The sequence below is a fragment of the Ranitomeya imitator genome, chromosome 2 (assembly GCF_032444005.1).
Source record: "Ranitomeya imitator isolate aRanImi1 chromosome 2, aRanImi1.pri, whole genome shotgun sequence".
In the NCBI taxonomy this organism is placed as follows: Eukaryota; Metazoa; Chordata; class Amphibia; order Anura; family Dendrobatidae; genus Ranitomeya; species Ranitomeya imitator.
The window spans coordinates 275,099,010-275,123,747 of NC_091283.1; the positions used below are offsets into that span (position 1 = coordinate 275,099,010).

Below are 24,738 nucleotides of genomic sequence, written 5' to 3' on the forward strand. Positions count from 1 at the left end.
TATTAATCCTTGTCATTTTTTATGCTTGAATTTGTAATGTCTTAGTATACTGCCGTATAAAGAAGAGAATGCACAGACTTCATGCAAGAATTTATGATAGATTATAAAAGAATATGTCAAAGGGGGGAATTGTGGAGACCAGACTGAACCAAAGAATCCTTCTTGTCTTCCTCCTGAGAAATCTGCTTCTAAACAGCAAACTTGACATTTCCTTTTATGGAAGTAATCACGCGCGCATTCCTTCTTGTTATCATAGTCCTTCACCCACATACCAGATATTGTAACATTTCACTAGAATAGACTTGTTTTGTAAGAGATTGTGAAATATGTGCGCATGTCTGTAAATGCCTAACTTTTTACTATATAAAGAAGGGACAGCACCCAGTGAGGCAGGCGTGCTCCGGGGCTACCCCTGTTTATGACCACACAACCTTTGTGCTGCGTGTCATTTACTTGGATCCCTACATCCAGGAAGCCAGGGACGGAAAAGGACTCAACAAAAGCTAATAACAGCTCAGTGCTTACTCATCATGTAGTCAAGCAGATCAGACAGCACCCCAATGAACGCCCCGATGCACGTTTCGCCCACGTGCTTTCTTGACTCCCCTCGAGAAAGCACGTGGGTGAAACGTGTGTTGGGGCGGTGTCTGTGATCTGCTTGACTACATGATGGGTAAGCACTGAGCTGTTATTAGCTTTATTTGGGTGGCCCCAGCGATCGATCCTTCTATTGGGAGAAAGTCTTTTGAAATGGTCATACTATTTATAGGATGATTGGCTGATTTATATGCATTGTGGGTCATTGTGAACCCATTACCCTACATGATTTCCGTTTTTGACTTACCACCACTGTTCTGTCTCTTTTGCTTGGCATATCCTCCCTATGAATACCTCATATATATGTTCTGTTTGCTTATATGTCTTTTAACATTTTTTCAATAAACTTTATTGATTTTATTTTTGAGTAATAGTGGTTTATGGATACTCTGTATCCACCTTTAGGTAATACAGAACTCCTGTGTATAATGTCACTGGCAATCCCTGTATTACCTCTACATTATACACTATATACAGAGCTGCAGTTTATAATGTCATCTGTGATCACTATTACCTGTACACTATATTCAGAACTCCTGTGTATAATGTCACTGGTGATCCCTGTATTACCTCTACTACACAATATACAGAGGTGCTGGGTATAATGTCACCTGTGATCACTGCATTACCTGTACACTATACACAAAACTCCTGTGCATAATGTCACCGGTGATCCCTGTATAACCTCTTCACTATATACAGAGCTCCTGTGTATAATGTCACCAGTGATCACTATTACTTGTACACTGATACTATATATAGAGCTCCTGTGTATAATGTCACTGGTGATCACTGTATTACCTGTACACCACACACTATATACAGAGCTCCTGTGTATAATGTCACTGGTGATCACTGTATTACCTGTACACTAAATACAGAGCTCCTGTGTATAATGCCACTGGTGATAAATTTAGTATTAGTAGTGTGTTTTTTATTAAAAGGGTAGTCATTTCTTCTTGAGAAATTCTGCAGAGACACTGTGACTGTGCAAACTTTAAGTAATCACCACTGTTGCCGGTCTGTGCCGGGGATTCGCTCATTTGCCTGATTTACCTCTCTATAAGTGAATTTAGGGAAGCTGAGCACATCTAAATCGGCACATGAATGCAAGCGTGCAAATTGCCGACTCTGTAAAGTGTCATCTGCCACATACCAGACTGCAAAATTAATGATCAGTATGGCGGTATTAGGTCAGCGTAGTATATGTTATTACGGTATGTGGCATTATTTTATGTGGTATTATTGGTATTGGTGGGTTTTATTTAGTCACCGGATGGTGGTCATATTCTGGCTCTCTGCGGTGGTCCTATTGGTTTGGCGGCATAATTTTGCCCTTCAGCCCTGGAGCCGTAGAACTCCACTGTCTCCGGTATTTTCCCACATTGGCTATGGTGATACCATTGCTCCCTATGGTCCTCTGTTATCAGTCTGACAGCTCGCAGAGGGGTGCACATACGGCGGTGACGCGTGGACATAGTAACTTTGGTGATACCATTGCTCCCTATTGTCCTCTGTTATCAGTCACTGTCTGATGGCTCGATGCCTGCAGGGGACGTACATACGGCGGTGACGCGCAGACACATTGGAGCAGAATGGTTTGTGGTCCGTTTATTTCAGTTGAGGAGTACAGAAAAGACATCAGATGCAATATGGAGGGGAAGGCGGAAGCAGGCTGTCGCCATAGCAACATGGCAGCGGGTTCCTGGCGCCGGCACTGACGTCACTGCGGCCTCTAGCAGGGCTTCTTGGCGATGCTGGTGAGGATCTGATGCTGCTGAGCGCGGTAACTGATGACAAAACTGTCGCCGACGATCCGACCGCGGCCAAAGTCATCCACCTTCCCCATGAAGAGATAACTGGCGCCTGCGGATACAGAGATGGCTCAGCGCCACACACCGGGCATTCCTGCAGAGCATCTCTACCGACTGACACAGGGGTCTGCAGAGCATTCCACCCCTGTACATGGCTGCAGCACATCGCACCCTGCACCTCCTGATACAAAGCAACTCTGCAGAGTATTCTACCCCTGACCCCTGTACATGTCTGCAGCACATCGCACCCTGCACCTCCTGATATACAGCAGCTCTGCAGAGTATTCCACCCCTGACCCGTGTACATGTCTGCAGCACATCGCATCCTGCACCTCCTGCTATACAGCAACTCAGAGTATTCCATCCCTGACCCCTGTACATGTCTGCAGCACATCGCCCCTGCACCTCCTGATACACAGCAAATCTGCAGAGTATTCCACCCCTGTACATGTTTGCAGCACATCGCACCGCTCAGTACACACATTTCTTCAGGATGGGGCACTTGATGATTTGGACGCTCATTATCTTCCCAGCCTCCTGGATGTTCAGATCTCCCTCCTTGTAGGTCTGGATGATGTTCATGCTGGCGAGCAGAGTGCCCTCCTCCTCGCCCTTAACGAGGGTCTTCACGCTGCCAGTCAGCACTGCGGGTAAATGAGGTAGAGGTTAGTGAGGGTCTCCTCAACTGTGTGTAACAGATAATAATGCACCCGGACGTGACACCGTCTGCACCAATAATGCCCCCAGCGGGCCGCACCTGACACCGACTGCAAAAATAATGCCCCAAGCAGGACGGACCTGACACCGTCTGCACCAATAATGCCCCCAGCGGGCCGCACCTGAGACCGACTGCAAAAATAATGCCCCCAGCGGGCCGCACCTGACACCGACTGCACCAATATTACCCCCAGCAGGCCGCACTTGACACCGACTGCACCAATAATGCCCCCAGCGGGCCGCACCTGACACCGACTGCCCCAATAATGCCCCCAGCAGGCCGCACTTGACACTGACTGCACCAATAATGCCCCCAGCAGGCCGCACCTGACACCGACTGCACCAATATTACCCCCAGCAGGCCGCACTTGACACCGACTGCACCAATAATGCCCCCAGCGGGCCGCACCTGACACCGACTGCCCCAATAATGCCCCCAGCAGGCCGCACTTGACACCGACTGCACCAATAATGCCCCCAGCAGGCCGCACTTGACACCGACTGCACCAATAATGCCCCCAGCAGGCCGCACCTGACACCGACTGCACCAGTATTACCCCCAGCAGGCCGCACTTGACACCGACTGCACCAATAATGCCCCCAGCGGGCCGCACCTGACACCGACTGTACCAATATTACCCCCAGCAGGCCGCACTTGACACCGACTGCACCAATAATGCCCCCAGCGGGCCACACCTGACACCGACTGCACCAATAATGCCCCCAGCAGGCCGCACCTGACACCGACTGCACCAATAATGCCCCCAGCGGGCCGCACCTGACACCGACTACACCAATATTACCCCCAGCGTGCCGCATTTGACACCGACTGCACCTGACACCGACTGCACCAATAATGCTACCAGTAGGTCGGACTTGACATCGACTGCACCAATAATGCCCCCAGCGGGCCGCACCTGACACCGACTGCACCAATAATACTACCAGTAGGTCGGACTTGACATCGACTGCACCAATAATGCCCCCAGCGGGCCGCACCTGACACCGACTGCACCAATAATACCCCCAGCGGGCCGCACCTGACACCGACTGCACCAATAATGCCCCCAGTGGGTCGCACCTGACACCGACTGCACCAATAATACTACCAGTAGGTCGGACTTGACATCGACTGCACCAATAATGCCCCCAGCGGGCCGCACCTGACACCGACTGCACCAATAATGCCCCCAGCAGGCCGGACCTGACACCGTCTGCACCAATAATGCCCCCAGTGGGTCGCACCTGACACCGACTGCACCAATAATACTACCAGTAGGTCGGACTTGACATCGACTGCACCAATAATGCCCCCAGCGGGTCGCACCTGACACCGACCGCACCAATAATACTACCAGTAGGTCGGACTTGACATCGACTGCACCAATAATGCCCCCAGCGGGTCGCACCTGACACCGACTGCACCAATAATACTACCAGTAGGTCGGACTTGACATCGACTGCACCAATAATGCCCCCAGCAGGCCGCACCTGACACCGACTGCACCAATAATGCCCCCAGCGGGCCGCACCTGACACCGACTGCACCAATAATGCCCCCAGCGGGCCGCACCTGACACCGACTGCGCCAATAATACCCCCAGCGGGTCGCACCTGACACCGACTGCACCAATAATACCCCCAGTGGGTCGCACCTGACACCGACTGCACCAATAATGCCCCCAGCGGGCCACACCTGACACCGACTGCACCAATAATGCCCCCAGCAGGCCGCACCTGACACCGACTGCACCAATAATGCCCCCAGCGGGCCGCACCTGACACCGACTACACCAATATTACCCCCAGCGTGCCGCATTTGACACCGACTGCACCTGACACCGACTGCACCAATAATGCTACCAGTAGGTCGGACTTGACATCGACTGCACCAATAATGCCCCCAGCGGGCCGCACCTGACACCGACTGCACCAATAATACTACCAGTAGGTCGGACTTGACATCGACTGCACCAATAATGCCCCCAGCGGGCCGCACCTGACACCGACTGCACCAATAATACCCCCAGCGGGCCGCACCTGACACCGACTGCACCAATAATGCCCCCAGTGGGTCGCACCTGACACCGACTGCACCAATAATACTACCAGTAGGTCGGACTTGACATCGACTGCACCAATAATGCCCCCAGCGGGCCGCACCTGACACCGACTGCACCAATAATGCCCCCAGCAGGCCGGACCTGACACCGTCTGCACCAATAATGCCCCCAGTGGGTCGCACCTGACACCGACTGCACCAATAATACTACCAGTAGGTCGGACTTGACATCGACTGCACCAATAATGCCCCCAGCGGGTCGCACCTGACACCGACCGCACCAATAATACTACCAGTAGGTCGGACTTGACATCGACTGCACCAATAATGCCCCCAGCGGGTCGCACCTGACACCGACTGCACCAATAATACTACCAGTAGGTCGGACTTGACATCGACTGCACCAATAATGCCCCCAGCAGGCCGCACCTGACACCGACTGCACCAATAATGCCCCCAGCGGGCCGCACCTGACACCGACTGCACCAATAATGCCCCCAGCGGGCCGCACCTGACACCGACTGCGCCAATAATACCCCCAGCGGGTCGCACCTGACACCGACTGCACCAATAATACCCCCAGTGGGTCGCACCTGACACCGACTGCACCAATAATGCCCCCAGCAGGCCGCACCTGACACCGACTGCACCAATAATGCCCCCAGCGGGCCGCACCTGACACCGACTGCGCCAATAATACCCCCAGCGGGTCGCACCTGACACCGACTGCACCAATAATACCCCCAGTGGGTCGCACCTGACACCGACTGCACCAATAATACCCCCAGCGCGCCGCACTTGACACCGACTGCACCAATAATGCCCCTAGCAGGGGTACTCAGCCCCCCCCCGCAGTAAGGGACCCCCTATCCATCCATACACGGGCCCCCGCCATAACGGACCCCTTATCTATCCGTACTCACCCCCCCAGTAAGGGACCCCCTATCCATCCATACACCCCCCCCCCCGCCATAAGGGTCCCCCTATCCATCCATACACGAACCCCCGCCATAACGTACCCCCTATCTATCCGTACTCACCCCCCCCCCGTGCCCTCTCCCCCCCAAAGGGTTAATACAGGTAGCAGTGTTGACACCCCCTAAAGGGTTAATAACCCCGCACCCTCTCCCCCCCAAAGGGTTAATAGTGATAGCAGTGTTGCATCCTCTCCCCCTCTCCGGTTAATACCGGTCCGGTAGCAGTGTCCGCTGTCTTGGCATGCCGCCAAAACGAGAAGGCGGGAGAAGAGGGTTGGGGCGTGTTTCGCTGGTAAAGCACCCGCCCACCTGCTATTACAGCCTCGGGCGGCGCGCAGCTACTGCGCATGCGCCAAGTGCGCGCGGCCGTGCAGCCTCGGCGGCACGCAGTAGCCCTAGCTACTGCGCATGCGCTAGGTGCGCACGGCCGTGCGGACGCGAGTGCCGCGCGTGCATGTGGCGCATGCGCAATAAACATATATTCCTGCCCACAATGCCTTGTTATATGTGGAGTGGGTAAATGCTAGACTGTATGGGCTTCTTCCAGGGGTGATGTCATTTCCGGGGGCGTGTTCTACTGGGGTCGGGGCGTGTTCTGCCTTAGCAAAGTCAGGAAGTGGAAGAGAAGCCGACATTATACATTTCTCTGAGCCATCTAATCCCGGTGTAGGTGAGCAGCAGGGAGGAGGTCAGTGAGAATCAGGAGTGTTTATTAATGTAAGGGTTAATGTTTTCTTAGACTTTTGTTTGAGGGAGCTATTTAGTGGGATTTGGGGGGTTAATGTTTGTGTAATCTGGCAGCTAGTCATGACCTGGAAGGAGCCCATACAGTCTAGGCTCAACCATGTGGAGTGCGGCTCTGCGGGTGGAGGTCGGTGCTGGAGGCTCCATTATTCTCTATGTGGAGTGCTGCTCTGCGGGTGGAGGTCGGTGCTGGAGGCTCCATTATTCTCTATGTGGAGTGCTGCTCTGCGGGTGGAGGTCGGTGCTGGAGGCTCCATTATTCTCTATGTGGAGTGCTGCTCTGCGGGTGGAGGTCGGTGCTGGAGGCTCCATTATTCTCTATGTGGAGTGCTGCTCTGCGGGTGGAGGTCGGTGCTGGAGGCTCCATTATTCTCTATTTGGAGGGCGGCTCTGCGGGTGGAGGTCGGTGCTGGAGGCTCCATTATTCTCTATGTGGAGTGCGGCTCTGCGGGTGGAGGTCGGTGCTGGAGGCTCCATTATTCTCTATTTGGAGGGCGGCTCTGCGGGTGGAGGTCGGTGCTGGAGGCTCCATTATTCTCTATGTGGAGTGCGGCTCTGCGGGTGGAGGTCGGTGCTGGAGCCTCCATTATTCTCTATGTGGAGTGCGGGTGGAGGTCGGTGCTGGAGGCTCCATTATTCTCTATGTGGAGTGCGGCTCTGCGGGTGGAGGTCGGTGCTGGAGGCTCCATTATTCTCTATGTGGAGTGCGGCTCTGCGGGTGGAGGTCGGTGCTGGAGGCTCCATTATTCTCTATGTGGAGTGCGGCTCTGCGGGTGGAGGTCGGTGCTGGAGCCTCCATTATTCTCTATGTGGAGTGCGGGTGGAGGTCGGTGCTGGAGGCTCCATTATTCTCTATGTGGAGTGCGGCTCTGCGGGTGGAGGTCGGTGCTGGAGGCTCCATTATTCTCTATGTGGAGTGCGGCTCTGCGGGTGGAGGTCGGTGCTGGAGGCTCCATTATTCTCTATGTGGAGTGCGGCTCTGCGGGTGGAGGTCGGTGCTGGAGGCTCCATTATTCTCTATGTGGAGTGCGGCTCTGCGGGTGGAGGTCGGTGCTGGAGCCTCCATTATTCTCTATGTGGAGTGCGGGTGGAGGTCGGTGCTGGAGGCTCCATTATTCTCTATGTGGAGTGCGGCTCTGCGGGTGGAGGTCGGTGCTGGAGGCTCCATTATTCTCTATTTGGAGGGCGGCTCTGCGGGTGGAGGTCGGTGCTGGAGGCTCCATTATTCTCTATTTGGAGGGCGGCTCTGCGGGTGGAGGTCGGTGCTGGAGGCTCCATTATTCTCTATGTGGAGTGCGGCTCTGCGGGTGGAGGTCGGTGCTGGAGGCTCCATTATTCTCTATGTGGAGTGCGGCTCTGCGGGTGGAGGCCCCATTATTCTCTATGTGGAGTGCGGCTCTGCGGGTGGAGGTCGGTGCTGGAGGCTCCATTATTCTCTATGTGGAGTATGGCTCTGCGGGTGGAGGCCCCATTATTCTCTATGTGGAGTGCGGCTCTGCGGGTGGAGGTCGGTGCTGGAGGCTCCATTATTCTCTATGTGGAGAGCGGCTCTGCGGGTGGAGGTCGGTGCTGGAGGCTCCATTATTCTCTATGTGGAGTGCGGCTCTGCAGGTGGAGGTCGGTGCTGGAGACTCCATTATTCTCTATGTGGAGTGCGGCTCTGCAGGTGGAGGTCGGTGCTGGAGACTCCATTATTCTCTATGTGGAGTGCGGCTCTGCGGGTGGAGGTCGGTGCTGGAGGCTCCATTATTCTCTATGTGGAGTGCGGGTGGAGGTCGGTGCTGGAGGCTCCATTATTCTCTATTTGGAGGGCGGCTCTGCGGGTGGAGGTCGGTGCTGGAGGCTCCATTATTCTCTATTTGGAGGGCGGCTCTGCGGGTGGAGGTCGGTGCTGGAGGCTCCATTATTCTCTATGTGGAGTGCGGCTCTGCGGGTGGAGGTCGGTGCTGGAGGCTCCATTATTCTCTATTTGGAGGGCGGCTCTGCGGGTGGAGGTCGGTGCTGGAGGCTCCATTATTCTCTATGTGGAGTGCGGCTCTGCGGGTGGAGGTCGGTGCTGGAGCCTCCATTATTCTCTATGTGGAGTGCGGGTGGAGGTCGGTGCTGGAGGCTCCATTATTCTCTATGTGGAGTGCGGCTCTGCGGGTGGAGGTCGGTGCTGGAGGCTCCATTATTCTCTATGTGGAGTGCGGCTCTGCGGGTGGAGGTCGGTGCTGGAGGCTCCATTATTCTCTATGTGGAGTGCGGCTCTGCGGGTGGAGGTCGGTGCTGGAGGCTCCATTATTCTCTATGTGGAGTGCGGGTGGAGGTCGGTGCTGGAGCCTCCATTATTCTCTATGTGGAGTGCGGGTGGAGGTCGGTGGTGGAGGCTCCATTATTCTCTATGTGGAGTGCGGCTCTGCGGGTGGAGGTCGGTGCTGGAGGCTCCATTATTTTCTATGTGGAGTGCGGCTCTGTGGGTGGAGGTCGGTGCTGGAGGCTCCATTATTCTCTATGTGGAGTGCGGCTCTGCGGGTGGAGGTCGGTGCTGGAGGCTCCATTATTCTCTATGTGGAGTGCGGCTCTGCGGGTGGAGGTCGGTGCTGGAGGCCCCATTATTCTCTATGTGGAGTGCGGCTCTGCGGGTGGAGGTCGGTGTTGGAGGCTCCATTATTCTCTATGTGGAGTGCGGCTCTGCGGGTGGAGGTCGGTGCTGGAGGCTCCATTATTCTCTATGTGGAGTGCGGCTCTGCGGGTGGAGGTAGGTGCTGGAGGCTCCATTATTCTCTATGTGGAGTGCGGGTGGAGGTCGGGGCTGGAGGCTCCATTATTTTCTATGTGGAGTGCGGCTCTGTGGGTGGAGGTCGGTGCTGGAGGCTCCATTATTCTCTATGTGGAGTGCGGCTCTGCGGGTGGAGGTCGGTGCTGGAGGCTCCATTATTTTCTATGTGGAGTGCGGCTCTGCGGGTGGAGGTCGGTGCTGGAGGCTCCATTATTCTCTATGTGGAGTGCGGCTCTGCGGGTGGAGGTAGGTGCTGGAGGCTCCATTATTCTCTATGTGGAGTGCGGCTCTGCGGGTGGTCGGTGCTGGAGGTTCCATTATTCTCTATGTGGAGTGTGGCTCTGCGGGTGGAGGTCGGTGCTGGAGGCTCCATTATTCTTTATGTGGAGTGCGGCTCTGCGGGTGGAGGTCGGTGCTGGAGGCCCCATTATTCTCTATGTGGAGGGCGGCTCTGCGGGTGGTCGGTGCTGGAGGTTCCATTATTCTCTATGTGGAGTGCGGCTCTGCGGGTGGAGGTCGGTGCTGGAGGCTCCATTATTCTCTATGTGGAGTGCGGCTCTGCGGGTGGAGGTCGGTGCTGGAGGCTCCATTATTCTCTATGTGGAGTGTGGCTCTGCGGGTGGAGGTCGGTGCTGGAGGCTCCATTATTCTCCATGTGGAGTGCGGCTCTGTGGGTGGAGGTCGGTGCTGGAGGCTCCATTATTCTCTATGTGGAGTGCTGCTCTGCGGGTGGAGGTCGGTGCTGGAGGCTCCATTATTCTCTATGTGGAGTGCAGCTCTGCTGGTGGAGGTCGGTGCTGGAGGCTCCATTATTCTCTATGTGGAGTGTGACTCTGCGGGTGGAGGTCGGTGCTGGAGGCTCCATTATTTTCTATGTGGAGTGCGGCTCTGTGGGTGGAGGTCGGTGCTGGAGGCTCCATTATTCTCTATGTGGAGTGCGGCTCTGCGGGTGGAGGTCGGTGCTGGAGGCTCCATTATTTTCTATGTGGAGTGCGGCTCTGCGGGTGGAGGTCGGTGCTGGAGGCTCCATTATTCTCTATGTGGAGTGCGGCTCTGCGGGTGGAGGTCGGGGCTGGAAGCTCCATTATTTTCTATGTGGAGTGCGGCTCTGTGGGTGGAGGTCGGTGCTGGAGGCTCCATTATTCTCTATGTGGAGTGCGGCTCTGCGGGTGGAGGTCGGTGCTGGAGGCTCCATTATTTTCTATGTGGAGTGCGGCTCTGCGGGTGGAGGTCGGTGCTGGAGGCTCCATTGTTCTCTATGTGGAGTGCGGCTCTGCGGGTGGAGGTCGGTGGTGGAGGCTCCATTATTCTCTATGTGGAGTGCTGCTCTGCTGGTGGAGGTCGGTGCTGGAGGCTCCATTATTCTCTATGTGGAGTGCGGCTCTGTGGGTGGAGGTCGGTGCTGGAGGCTCCATTATTCTCTATGTAGAGTGCGGCTCTGCGGGTGGAGGTCGGTGCTGGAGGCTCCATTATTCTCTATGTGGAGGTCGGTGCTGGAGGCTCCATTATTCTCTATGTGGAGTGCGGCTCTGCAGGTGGAGGCAGGTGCTGGAGGCTCCATTATTCTCTATGTGGAGTGCGGCTCTGCGGGTGGAGGTAGGTGCAGGAGGCCCCATTATTCTCTATGTGGAGTGCGGCTCTGCGGGTGGAGGTCGGTGCTGGAGGCTCCATTATTCTCTATGTGGAGTGCAGCTCTGCGGGTGGAGGTCGGTGGTGGAGGCTCCATTATTCTCTATGTGGAGTGCGGCTCTGCGGGTGGAGGTCGGTGCTGGAGGCTCCATTATTCTCTATGTGGAGTGCGGCTCTGCGGGTGGAGGTCGGTGCTGGAGGCTCCATTATTCTCTATGAGGAGTGAGGCTCTGCGGGTGGAGGTCGGTGCTGGAGGCTCCATTATTCTCTATGTGGAGTGCTGCTCTGCGGGTGGAGGTCGGTGCTGGAGGCTCCATTATTCTCTATGTGGAGTGCTGCTCTGCGGGTGGAGGTCGGTGCTGGAGGCTCCATTATTCTCTATGTGGAGAGCTGCTCTGCTGGTGGAGGTCGGTGCTGGAGGCTCCATTATTCTCTATGTGGAGTGCTGCTCTGCGGGTGGAGGTCGGTGCTGGAGGCTCCATTATTCTCTATGTAAAGTGCGGCTCTGCGGGTGGAAGTATGTGTTGATTCTCCATTACTGGGTGTGCGGCACATTAACCTTTTCAGCAGACTCTTTTGGGGTCTCTGTGGTGTGACCAGTGATGTAGCAGCTGTGGACAGAATGCGGCTTCGCTGGTTCCCAAGTCGACATTTGATCCATTCAGACAACTGCAGGATGTGAGGACAGAAGCCCAAACAAGTTCTCACAGAATGCCATTATTTTTCTCCTTGTTTAATAACCTGCCAAGTTAAATCAGACAGCTGGGGCTGATATCAGGCTGGCAAGGTCCCTGGATATTGGCCCATTCCCAGCCTAAAAATATCAGCTTTTAGCCACCCCAGAAGTGGTGCATTACATTAGATGCGCCAATTCGGCCACTTTGCCTGGCTCTTCTCTATTGCATTAGTGCGTTGGCAATCGGAGTAATTCTTTGGGGGAATTTGTCAGCTGGCATCAATCCTAGGGGTTAGTGTTGGAGAGACATCTGTCAGACACCCCCATTACTAATCCAGTAAGCTGAAAGACAAAAACACTCCGAAAAATATTTCATTTTTAAAAAAACAAGAGCAACTCCCCTACCCCCTAGTTCACCAAATTATTGAAAAAAAAAAATTTAAAATCCATGCTGGTTTTCAGGAATCCACGAAATCCAACATAGTCCAAAAATGGCAAGCTGAAAAACCTGTAAAGAGAGAATTAAATGAATATAGACAGGAGACAATTTTTCGTTCACCATCATAGTACAGCCTATGGAGACTTGTTCTGTGATCAAAGCATCATAGGTCACTATGGTTCTCACAGTACAGCCATTCCCCCACACAGTATAATGTTCCAACAATACCGCCATCCCCCATACACTGTATATGTGTGACGCTAGTCACTCCTCATGGACAACCCGCAAGGCTGGGAGATCAAAAGGTCCGAGGTCAGGAGAGTACGTCATAGGTGATAAAAAAAATCATCAGTTAAATGTCCAGGGATCAAAATACCAGTAAGATAGTGGATCACAGAGCACGGTCCTAGGTCAGGCAGCAGTAGAAGAAAGCACAGTGAAACAAGGCAAACATACACCAGTGAACAAAATACTAGGTATTTATCTGAACCAGCATCACTACATGAATACATGAACGGACCCACCATCAGTACTTGACTATACCACGAGAACCATTATCATTAAATTGATACATCACCAGAACCTCTATCAGTACCTGGCTATGTCACCAGAACCACAACAAGTACCGTATATGAATACATGACCAGAACCAAGAGTACTTGAATACAAGAACGAAGCTTAGTACAATAATTGTAATATCAATTCAGTCCCATAAACCATTGTATTGCATGAATTTACAACCCTACAACTTCAATTATGTCCTTAAAAATGGTAAGAAGATACGTTATTTATATAGCACCATTAATTCCATGGTGCTGTACATGAGAAAAGGGTTTACATACAGGGTTATAGATATCGTTAATAAACAAATTTACAATGACAGACTGGTATGGAGGGGAGAGGACCCTATCCTTGCGGACTTAGATTCTTTGGGATAATGGGGAAGAGACAGGAGGTCGGGGTGCTGCAGCACTGGTGGTGGTGAGGCGGCAGCTCGGGTGGTTGGTGAGGCGGCAGAGTGGTTATTGCAGGCTGTAGGCTTTCCTGAAGAGATGGTGTCACGATTCACACCGTGACCGTCACCCCTACGTCACGGATCACCAGTGATTGGGAGCATGGACGACATGTCTTAGAGAAAAAACCACCAAAAATATATACTAGAACCCTTTCAAGCTCAAAAAACCAAAGAAAAACAGGATTCATAAAAAATAACCTTTATTAATATATACTACTAAAAAACTCTAATCATTAAAACACAATAGCAGAAATGTGCCTATATGATCCTAGAGCGACACTACGCTTTGTCCTACCTGGCAGCGGGGGTTGGCACCCTAAATAACGCTTGGCGCCCCCACTCCACGGCGGCTCGCCCTCAGAATCCCTAGAGATCCCTACGATACAGGAAACCTGGAGCGACCTAATATATGCCTAACGGACAAACCCTACCTGACAGTGGAGGTTGGCACCCTACTTTAAAACGGTTGGCGCCCCCACTCAGCGTCGACTTACCCTAGGGTCCCTCAAAAATCCCTACAATGGAGATAAAGATCAGAAAAATGTCCCAATACACCCTGATAACCACGAAGACATGTCTTAGTCAGTAATACAACTTGTGTTCCAGTCCGTAAAAGACTGGAGAATACAACATCTACACGTTCTATCTCCTGATATGTTTCACATTGTTGTCATCCTTTATGATGTTACATTGGCTCACTTTCTTCTTATTCATTTCCCTGCAATATCAGATCCTCTCAGTGGACATCTTGTATATTGAGAGAAATTTTCTGACTTAATCATCAAGGATGGATATGGACAGGGACCAGATGGCGGAGAGAATATTACACATCACCCTAGAGATCCTCTTCCGTCTGACTGGAGAGGTGAGAGATTCTGATGATGTCACATTACTACATCATTCTTATCGATCGGAATAAGATGGACAGAACTGGAGAGGTAAGGACTCTGGAAATGTCTGTAGTGAGATTTATCAATTTGTCTCTCGATAACCAGGATTACACAGTAGTGAAGAAGACCTCTAGTGAGCTCTGTCAGGACCTGGTGTCTGATGGATGGGGAAGACCACTGAGCCCAATCACGAGGCCTCTACCTCACCTGATACATGAGGACATCAATGACCGGAAGATCCTAGAACTCACCTACAAGATGATTGAGCTGCTGACTGGAGAGGTGACACTGCTGGGAATGCTGGGACATTACACAGTAACGCTATAAAGGAATCGGGGGGATGATGGTATCATTGTATGTGTCAGGTTCCTATAAGGTCTCAGGATGTCGCCATCTATTTCTCCATGGAGGAGTGGGAGTATTTAGAAGGACACAGAGACCTGTATAAGGACGTCATGATGGAGGTTCCCCAGCCCCTCACATCACCAGGTAATAGACAGGACTAAATACACACGGCCTATAATTTTCTGTATATAAAGAATGAATTCAGTCCCTGTATGTGTTTCCTCCAGATCTATCCATTAAGAGGACAACACCAGAGAGATGTCCCCGTACTCTTCTTCCAGAGGACTGTAACCAAGAAGATCCCAATGTTCCCCAGGATCATCAGGTAGATGGAGAGAAGGTGTCATGAGATCTCCCCTATGATGTGTAGACGGCTGTGAAGGTCTTGTGCTCAGTCTTGTTTTATCCACCAGTATTCTATGTTTTATACTTGTGTAATGAAAACGGTGGAGATGGCAGGATTAGAGCTGATCATAGATGTGACTTCTCCATCTGTCTGTGACTTTTACAATATTTGTTTCAGGGTGAAGATCTGACCCATATTAATACTACAGAGACATATGTGACGGGTGATGAGTGGTGTAAAGAGGAGATTCCTACATATGGCTACCCAGGTGAGTAGTGACCACTAAATGCAGAGAAGTCACAGATTCTTCTCAGTCACCGGCTGTGGCTGCTTTATCAGTCGTGTAGTTCTTTTAAATCACACAGTTTTTATTAAAGCATATGACACGCCAGTAACAGTCTGACACAATTTCCAGACAGGTACAATGCATACAAAACCTATTTAATACATTTTCATTTAATGAAAACAACTCGCTTACCCCTGCCGGGTTCCCCTATATAAACGGAAATCCCCTGACAAGAGCCCATTTACTTTTATCCTGGCTCTTGTAGACGCATATAACAATTGCACCCATCTTATAAATCTCTCGCCAAAACCCATAGCCTTCATGACCGCCCACAAATACCGCCACTCCACAGTATCAAACGCCTTAGCGGCATCTAAAGACACCACAACCCTCCGACCCATATTGTCTGCCTTTACCTGCATATTAAGAAACTATTGTCTAAGATTACATGCGGTAGAACTATCTAATATATAAAGCTGAATGTGTGTGTGTATGTGTGTATGTCCGGGATTGGCATCTGCACCGTCGCAGCTACAGCCACAAAATTTTGCACAGTCACACGTCTGGACCCCGAGAGCGTCATAGGCTATGTTGTGAGGCGAAATTTTAACCCCGCGCGTTCCAATTCACCAAACAATTTTGCCCCTATCTACATAATGGGGAAAAAAGTGAAAGGAAAAGTGTTGGAGGCGTCACAGCTACAGCTACAAAATTTTGCACAGTCACATGTCTGGACCCCGAGAGCGTCATAGGCTATGTTGTGAGGTGAAATTTTAACCCCGCGCTTTCCAATTCACCAAACAATTTTGCTCCTATCAACATAATGCGAAAAAATGAAAGGAAAAGTGTAGGAGGCAAATTGACAGCTGCCAGATGTGAACAAGGGGGACTTAAAGAATTAGAGCGATGGCGCCAAAGAGTATATACCGTACAGTTGCTAAGGTGGGGCCCCGACATGGGATACTCACCACACACGGGGATATAAACAAACACACAAAATGCGCCACACACTACCACATGCTTGAACACATATTACCCTCAGCACACATTTCACCACAAATACACCAACCTCGCCACATAAAAGTCGAAACACAAAAGTCGCCACTCAAAACTCTCCACGCGCAGAACTCGCCACATGCAAAAACTAGGCTCTTGCAAACCTCGCCACAAGTGCAAAACTCACCTCATGGAAAACTCGCCACACGCAAAACTTGCACACGCGGAAAAATTGCCACATGCAAAAGTTGCAACACATGCAAAAGTTGCCTCACACAAAACTTTCACATACTCAAGAGGCACCACACATAAAACTCGCCACGCGCAAAACTCGCCATGCGCAAAACTTGCTGCACACAACTTTCTACACTAACCTGTCACATGCAACTTGACACACAAACAGTGGCTACACGCATGTTGCCACACAAAACTCATCTCACAAAAGTCGCTACATGCATGTCGCCACACGCAACTCAACACACACAACTTGACAAACGAAACTCGCCCTAAAACACACACAAGTCTGGTATTATCCTTCAAAAATAAAAATCTGATTAATAAGCAGACAAACTACAACAAATGTACCATATAGGAAATACGGCAGCTGTCAGTCACATGACCTGTCCTGTCTATTATGTGTATGAGTGAGCTAATATATACTGCCAGGGGGAGGGCTTCCTGTTGGCTGGGGATTTATCAGGCTGCCAATTTAGCTTACAAATACTGAGGTAAAAATACTGAGCAAATAACGTGTGGACGAGGTCTAATACAGGAGGAGATGACACACAGGTATATACTATATACAGGGGAGATGACACACAGATATATACTATATACAGGAGAGATGATACACAGGTATATACTATATAGAGGAGGAGATGACATACAGGTACATATATATACAGGAAGAGATGACATACAGGTATATACTATATACAGGAGGAGATGACACACATGTATATACTATATACAGGAGCAGATGACCTACAGGTATATACTATATACAGGAGGAGATGACATACAGGTATATGCTATATATAGAAGATGACATGCAGGTATATACTATATACAGGAGGAGATGAGACACAGATATATACTATATACAGGGGAGATGACACACAGGTATATAATATATACAAGAGGAGATGACATACAGGTATATACTATATATAGAAGGAGATGACATCCAGGTATATACTATATATAAGGGAGATGACAAACATGTATATACTGAGGTGATGAGGTGAAAATGAGAGGTGTGAGGTGAAAATGAAAAGGTGTGAGTGCAAAATGAGAGGAGTGAGGAAAAATAGTGGAGTGATCAGAAAATGACAGATGTGAGTTTGAAATGACAAGTGTTAGGGGGAAATGAGAGGTGTGGGGGGGAAAATGAAAGATGTGATTGGGAAAATGAGAGGCGTGATGGGAAAATAAGACAAGTGAGGTGCTATAACTAACCACAGATATTTACTATGCCCAGGCAACGCCGGGCTCTTCAGCTAGTTGGGCATAAATCCGGATTGGTCCTGGTGTATTAGTATCGTTATCACCTTGTTAAGACGATTACCCAATATCTTGGCCAACATTTTAATATCTGTCGTTAATAACGAAATTGGGCAATAAGCCGGATCCTTACCCTGTTCTTGCAACACTACAATTATTGCCTCACGCATGGACTGCGGCAACTCCCCCTCCACCAGACCAGCACCATACACCTCCAACAAAGCGGGAAGCAATACCTCTTTTTTTATTTTTTTTATACACCTCCTCCTGAGTAATACTCCATCATCACCTCCAAAATAGCTTTGCAACCAGTATGGTCCTTCCCATCCTTTCTCTTCAAAGAGACTATATGTGTGGAGTCTCTCTGAGCCGCCACTATTCTAGAAAGGAGAGAGCCCGCCTTGTCCCCCTCCTCAAACTATTTAGCAGTTTGAAACATTTTCCTACGTTCCACGTTTTTCATTGCCATCTGACATACTCTATTTTGCGCTACCTTCAACCTTCCCTGTGCTTCTGGGGACTGATCGTTGATTAATGCCTCCTCCGCCTCCTCCAACTCTCTATGAACATCTGATCCTTCCTGCCCGTTTCTACCTTGACTCAGGATATCTCTTTAATGCAGACCCCTCTGAAATAGGCCTTCGTATTCTCCCATACTGTCAATACCGATGCCGTCACGGCATTAATTTTAAAATATTCCTTAATGTCTCCCACTATGTGTCGATCCAAGTCAATAAGATGGAGCCAAAACGGGTTCAGCCTTCACATGCACCCCCTAGCAGGTACATATCCCACTCCCTCAAGTATCACACTCATGGGGGAATGATCCGATATTGTTCTAGCCATATATGTTACCTCCCCAACAAGGCTCAACATCGGCGTATTGCCCAAGGCCAGATCTATTCTTGACAAAGAAGCGGAGGACGTAAATCAGGAATATTTGTACACCCCAGGATGAGAAATCCTCCATAAATCATGCAGAGCGGTCTCCCTCAGGACGGTACCGAATGGTGTACAGTTACCACCCGACTTCAGCGTCTCTCGTCTCCCCCTATACAAATGTGTGTCCGGAATATTGTTCAAGTCCCCTATTATCAAAAATGGTGTCTCCTCCATTATCTCCAGAACTGTCGATCACCTTTCCACAATATGGTGGTGGAACATAAATTGAAACCAGCCACATCAGACATCCATACAATTTACAAAGTAAACATATGAATCTACCCGACTGATCTATAACCACTTTGTGATACTCAAAAGGAACCCCAACACAGATGAGGATGCTGACCCCCCTAGAGTATGCAGAATATGTGGCATGGTATCCCACCTGTACCCATCTTTTATTCAGAAAATGTGTTCTCTCCTTCACCTTATGAGTTTCCTACACACAGATCACTGACGTCTTAGCATCATTCATAAATTTAAACACATCTTGCCGCATCACTCCGGATGCCAAACCCCTAACGTTCCAACTCACAACTCTCATTCTTCCAGACATTTTCCCTCCACAGAACATTTTATGCCGCATTTTTTCATCCAGTTGCTGCTGGTCACAACCACAGTAACCATGGTGATGTACATTATGCAAATATTTCCCCAAACCCACCCCCCTCCCCCCACACCACAGAAAAACACCCCCAACAAATCCCCATCCCATCCTTCCATCCTCTCCTAACATGGTGGAGAGCGCACTTGATCCGGAAAAGTCTGTTAACCCCTTCCAACAGTCCCTCAACTTGTCCCAAACTATTGGGACTCTCCCAAGACTTGTGGATTGCGGCCTACGAGTATTTACATTTTCAATAAGTAGTCGTGTAGTTCGGTCGTATCACCATTTTGCCTCTAGAGTAGAACCTTCTCCTCCGTCTGAAAATGTTGAAATGATTTTGTGAAAGCCCTTTCCTCTTGAACTTACAACCTGGAGGATCCACCTAGTTCCTGGGATTAGGAGACGTTGACAGTTACCTGTCCAGATCTGTAAACTACAAAGCCAAATAATAGTGTACATAGAACGTGCTGACAAGCTAGAAAATCACTTGAAGAAAAATATTATGATGGTCCTCTAAGAGAAAGCGGAGCGTAATGATGCTGTTGGTTTCCTAGAATCCCGATTGGGGATGAGCAAATGTGCTCAGTGATACTCGGATATCACTTGATTATCTGGGTGCTCGGATGTGCTCGTTACTCGGCAAACATTAGCCGGTGCTCGATTTCGAATCCCCACTCTGCTTGTGTGGTGACTGTTACACAGCCAAAATACATGCGGGGATTGCCTGCGGGTCACTGTAATGCTGTAGCCATCTTGGTAGTGGCATTACTCTCATTCCTTGCTGTGTGACATCATCAGGGGGTTGTTAAAATGGTAGGCGGCGTTAGTTTCGGCACAGTGACACCATTGCAGAGCTCTGTGGCAGTTGTTATTGGAGGGAGAGAGTGCTTGTCCAGGCGTGTGTGTGTGTGTGTGCAGTACAATGTCTGAGTCCTGTAGTGTAGATACTGGTGCTGAAGCTGAACCATCATACTAACAGCCCTTCTAATCTTGTGCTTTTGAAGTTTGTATCAGATACAGCTCTGGCAAAAATTAAGAGACCACTTCAAAATTTTCAGTTTGTCTGATTTTTCTCTTTATAGGTATATTTTTGAGTTAAGATTATTACTATTATTATTACTTATTATAGCGCCATTTATTCCATGGCGCTTTACATGTGAGGAGGGGTATACATAATAAAAACAAGTACAATAATCTTAAACCATACAAGTCACAACTGGAACAGGAGGAGAGAGGACCCTGCACGCAGAAGGCTCACAATCTACAAGGGATGGGTGAGAATGCAGTAGGCGAGGGTAGAGCTGATCGTGCAGCAGTTTGGTCGATCGGTGGTTACTGCAGGTTGTAGGCTTGTCAGAAGAGGTGGGTCTTCAGGCTTGTTACGGAGAGGCGGGGTCAGTGGGTGCTCTTGTCCGCTGGCCTGGCTGTCTTTAGCATGGACCACGGCTCATACCACTGAACGCCCGCTCTATCTCCCAGTGAGCAATACACTACACAGACAACACAGGGTTAAGGTAAAACAGGTTGGCAATACTTTATTGAACCACAGCACACAATAGCAAACAGAGCCTTCCCAACATGCCTGGAATTGTATGGGTACATGGGCGCATATAAAATATCACTGCGTCTCCACGTGTTTCCAGTATGACACAATGTCAGAGCTCCCAGGCTCGCTACTCCATCTGTGGATGAACGCACAGAGAAGGGGCAACGACAAGCATAGGGAGATGACCAAGAACTGTCCATAGAGTCCATACAAGGTTCAGAGCCAGTTGACACGAGAGTCACCACCCGTCTTATCGGACCATCTCCATGGAACCAGGCGACCAGCGGGTCCCAACCCTGGCTTTCTCCAAACATATCCATGGTGCAGAGATGGTCACTGGATCAGATCTGTGTCCTTCCAACCGGAGCCGAAAACCCCTAGGTTGTATCCTATAGAATCCTAGACCAGTGTCCCTCGTGATGGTGCCATGATGAATTGGCTGCAGTCCTTCCTTCTGTCTGTAGTGTGGTTTGCAGAATGTCTTGCTGGTAGCTCTGTGTACTTCAGTCTCCCAGGATGTGAACTCTTGAGTCAATTTATACCCAAGGCCTGTAAGCTATTTTTAGAATTACCCAGTGTCCTTTAGTTCAACATCAAGATATGGCAAACAATGGTGATGGGATTAAGTAGCACTATTAGCATATAAGCACACATCAATAAACAAAGCTTAACCCACTCAATGTACAGCCACTATTACAGACTTAGGGTACCGTCACACTATACGATTTACCTACGATCACGACCAGCGATATGACCTGGCCGTGATCGTAGGTAAATCGTAGTGTGGTCGCTGGGGAGCTGTCACACAGACAGCTCTCCAGCGACCAACGATGCCGAGGTCCCTGGGTAACCAGGGTAAACATCGGGTAACTAAGCGCAGGACCGCGCGTAGTTACCCGATGTTTACCCTGGTTACAAGCGTTAAACTAAAAAAAAACAAACAGCACATACTTACATCTGGTGTCCGTCACGTCCCTTGCAGTCTGCTTCCCGCACTCAGTGACTGCCGGCCGTAAAGTGAAAGTGAAAGCACGTCACCGCTGTGCTCTGCTTTCACTTTACGGCCGGCAGTCACAGTGCGGGAAGCAGACTGCAAGGGACCTGACGGACACCAGAATGTAAGTATGTGCTGTTTGTTTTTTTTTAGTTTAACGCTTGTAACCAGGGTAAACATCGGGTAACTAAGCGCGGTCCTGCGCTTAGTTACCCGATGTTTACCCTGGTTACAAGCGAACGCATCGCTGGATCGCATCGCTAGATCGGTGTCACACACACCGATCTAGCGATGACAGCGGGAGATCCAGCGATAAAAGAGAGTTCTAAACGATCTGCTACGACGTACGATTCTCAGCAGGATCCCTGATCGCTGCTGCGTGTCAGACACAGCGATATCGTAACGATATCGCTGGAACGTCACGAATCGTACCGTCGTAGTGATCGAAATGTTATAGTGTGACGGTACCCTTACACAGTATGTTAGATAGTATATCAGTGGGCAGTCTGTCTTTTTGACCCACCAGACATAAACACTTAAATTCACAAGCCAATATACAGATAAAAAAACAGTTCTTTTGTTTATGCAAAAACGTAGCTGTCTGGGTAATTAAGATACAATCTGGTTTCTTCACAAGGCTCTTTTTGAAGGTTTCCATGGTAGGAGAGAGTCTCATATTTTGTGGTGGAGGGTCCAAGAGTAGGGGTGATGTGCGGGAGCAATCTTGTATATGATTATGGGAAGAGGGGAGTAGAGAAGGAGATCTTGTGAGGATCGGAGGTTGCATGCAGGTAAGTACCGAGACACGAGGTCACAAATTTAAGGAAGGAGACAGGTTGTGGATGGCTTTGTATGTCATGGTTAGGGCTTTGTACTGGAGTCTCAGGGCAATGGGGAGCCAGTGAAGGGATTGACAGAGGGGAGAGGCCGGGGAATAGCGGGAGGATAGGTGGATTAGTCGGTAGCAGAGTTTAGAATAGATTGGAGGGGTGCGAGAGTGTTCGAGGGGAGGCCACAGAGCAGGAGATTGCAGTAGTCAAGGCAAGCAATGATGAGGGCATGGACTAGGGTTTTTCCAGATTCTTGGTTTAGGAATGTACAGATCCGTGAAATATTTTTGAGTTGAAGGCGGTAGGATGTGGAAAGGGCTTGGATATGTGGTTTGAAGGAGAGATCAGTGTCAAGGATTACCCCGAGGCAGGGAGCTTGTGGGACTGGGGAGATTGGGCAGCCGTTTACTGTAATCGATAGGTTGGGGGGGGGGGGGGGTCACGTGAGATGGGGGGAAAGAAGATGAATTCTGTTTTGTCCATGTAAAGTTTCAGAAATCTAGCGGAGAAGGATGAAATAGCAGACAGACATTGAGGGATTCTGGTTAGTGGGGTGGTGATATCTGGTCCAGAGATGTAGATCTGTGTGTCGTCGGCATAGATGTGATAATGAAAGCCGTCAGATTCTGTGAGCTGTCCCAGGCCAAAAGTGTAAATGGAGAAGAGCAGGGGCCCTAGGACTGAACCTTGCGGGACATTTGTTGTTTTATTCTATAAACTACTGACAACATGTCTCTGAAATTCAAAGCTAAAAGTTTTGTATTTATTTGCAGCAAATGAGAAATTGTCAAAATAATAAAAAAGAAACAGTGATTTCAGACCTCAAATCATACAAAGAAAACAAGTTCTTATTCATTTAGAAACAACATTACTAATTTTTTACCTTGGGAAGAGTTCAAAAATCAATATTTGGTGGAATAACCATGATTTTTATTCACAGCTTTCATGCATCTTGGCATGCTTTTCACCAGTCTTTCACACTGCTATTGGATGACCTAATGCCACTCCTGGCACAAAAATGTAAGCAGTTCTAATTGGTTTGATGGCTTGTGACAATCCATCTTCCTCTTGATTACATTCCAGAGGTTCTCAATGGGGTTCAGGTCTGGAGAGCGGGCTGGCCATGACAAGGTCTTGATGTGGTGCTCCTTCATCCACACATTATTTGACCTTGCTGTGTGGCAAGAGGCATTGTCTTGCTGGAAAAACCAGTCCTCAGAGTTGGGAAACATTGCCTGATCTGAAGGAAGCAAGTGTTTTTCAAGGATAACCTTGTATGCGGCTTGAATCATACGTCCTTCGCAAAGATTAACCTGCCTAATTCAAGCCTTGCAGAAGCATCCCCAGATCATCACCGATCCTGCACCAAATGTCACAGAGGGTGCAAGACTCCGTGGCTTGTACGCCTCTCCAGGTTTCTGTCTAACCATTAGACGACCAGGTGTTGGGCAAAGCTGAAAATTAGAATCATCAGAGAAGATTACCTTACTCCAGTACTCTATGGTCTAATACTTATGGTCTTTGGCAAACTTCAGCCTGGCTCTCCTTTGCTTCTCATTGATGAAAGGCTTTTTTCTAGCTTTACATGACTCGAGGCCTGCCTTTAGAAGCCTGTTACGAAATTACTTTAGGGCTATTCCTAGCACTTGTTTTGCCATTCAACTTGTCCTATTGCAAGAGGATTGTGAAGACCACAGCAGGGTTTTTTATACTTTCCCTCATTAAATAAGATTTGGTTCAGGTGATCACCTTATCAGAAGCACATTAAGTAGAATGAGATGTACTCTAGTTGGAATTCAACTGACACTGGAATGGAATGGCTGTCAGACATGTAGAGATGGTAATTTTTAGAAAACTGTGCAGTGGTCTCTTAATTTTTGCAGAACTGTACAAATTGCATTTAGGCTAGGGATGAAGAGAGAGTTGCAGGAGAAGGGAGAGTGGCTGAATGCAGTCTGTAGGGCTTTGTAGTCAGTTGCTCAGTATATAGCTGTGGTAGTTGATTTTTTTTTTTTTTTTTTT

The 24,738-nt window shown here is 49.6% G+C and overlaps 2 protein-coding genes across 3 annotated transcripts in view; one reads left to right on the forward strand and one right to left on the reverse strand.

Moving 5' to 3' along the window:
* Positions 1 to 2,193: 2,193 nt before the first annotated feature.
* LOC138666911 (procollagen C-endopeptidase enhancer 2-like) lies at positions 2,194 to 6,478 on the reverse strand. The gene is made up of 3 exons (XM_069755095.1): positions 6,379 to 6,478; positions 2,894 to 3,055; positions 2,194 to 2,463 (listed from the first exon to the last, which is right to left on the reverse strand). Exons 2-3 carry the CDS (start codon positions 2,991 to 2,993, stop codon positions 2,333 to 2,335), a joined length of 231 nt encoding a protein of 76 aa, XP_069611196.1. The 5' UTR covers positions 2,994 to 3,055; positions 6,379 to 6,478; the 3' UTR covers positions 2,194 to 2,332.
* A 268-nt stretch (positions 6,479 to 6,746) lies between these two features.
* LOC138666900 (zinc finger protein 585A-like) overlaps positions 6,747 to 24,738 on the forward strand; it is a 30,983-nt gene continuing 12,991 nt past the window's right edge. The window contains exons 1-6 of one of the 2 annotated variants that reach the window (XM_069755078.1): positions 6,747 to 6,855; positions 14,162 to 14,296; positions 14,427 to 14,603; positions 14,687 to 14,810; positions 14,894 to 14,991; positions 15,190 to 15,280. In XM_069755078.1, coding sequence (XP_069611179.1) covers positions 14,219 to 14,296; positions 14,427 to 14,603; positions 14,687 to 14,810; positions 14,894 to 14,991; positions 15,190 to 15,280 — 568 coding nt within the window. In that variant the 5' untranslated portion in view covers positions 6,747 to 6,855; positions 14,162 to 14,218. The remainder of the gene's footprint in view (positions 6,856 to 14,161; positions 14,297 to 14,426; positions 14,604 to 14,686; positions 14,811 to 14,893; positions 14,992 to 15,189; positions 15,281 to 24,738) is intronic. The other variant, XM_069755079.1, reaches the window with a different exon arrangement.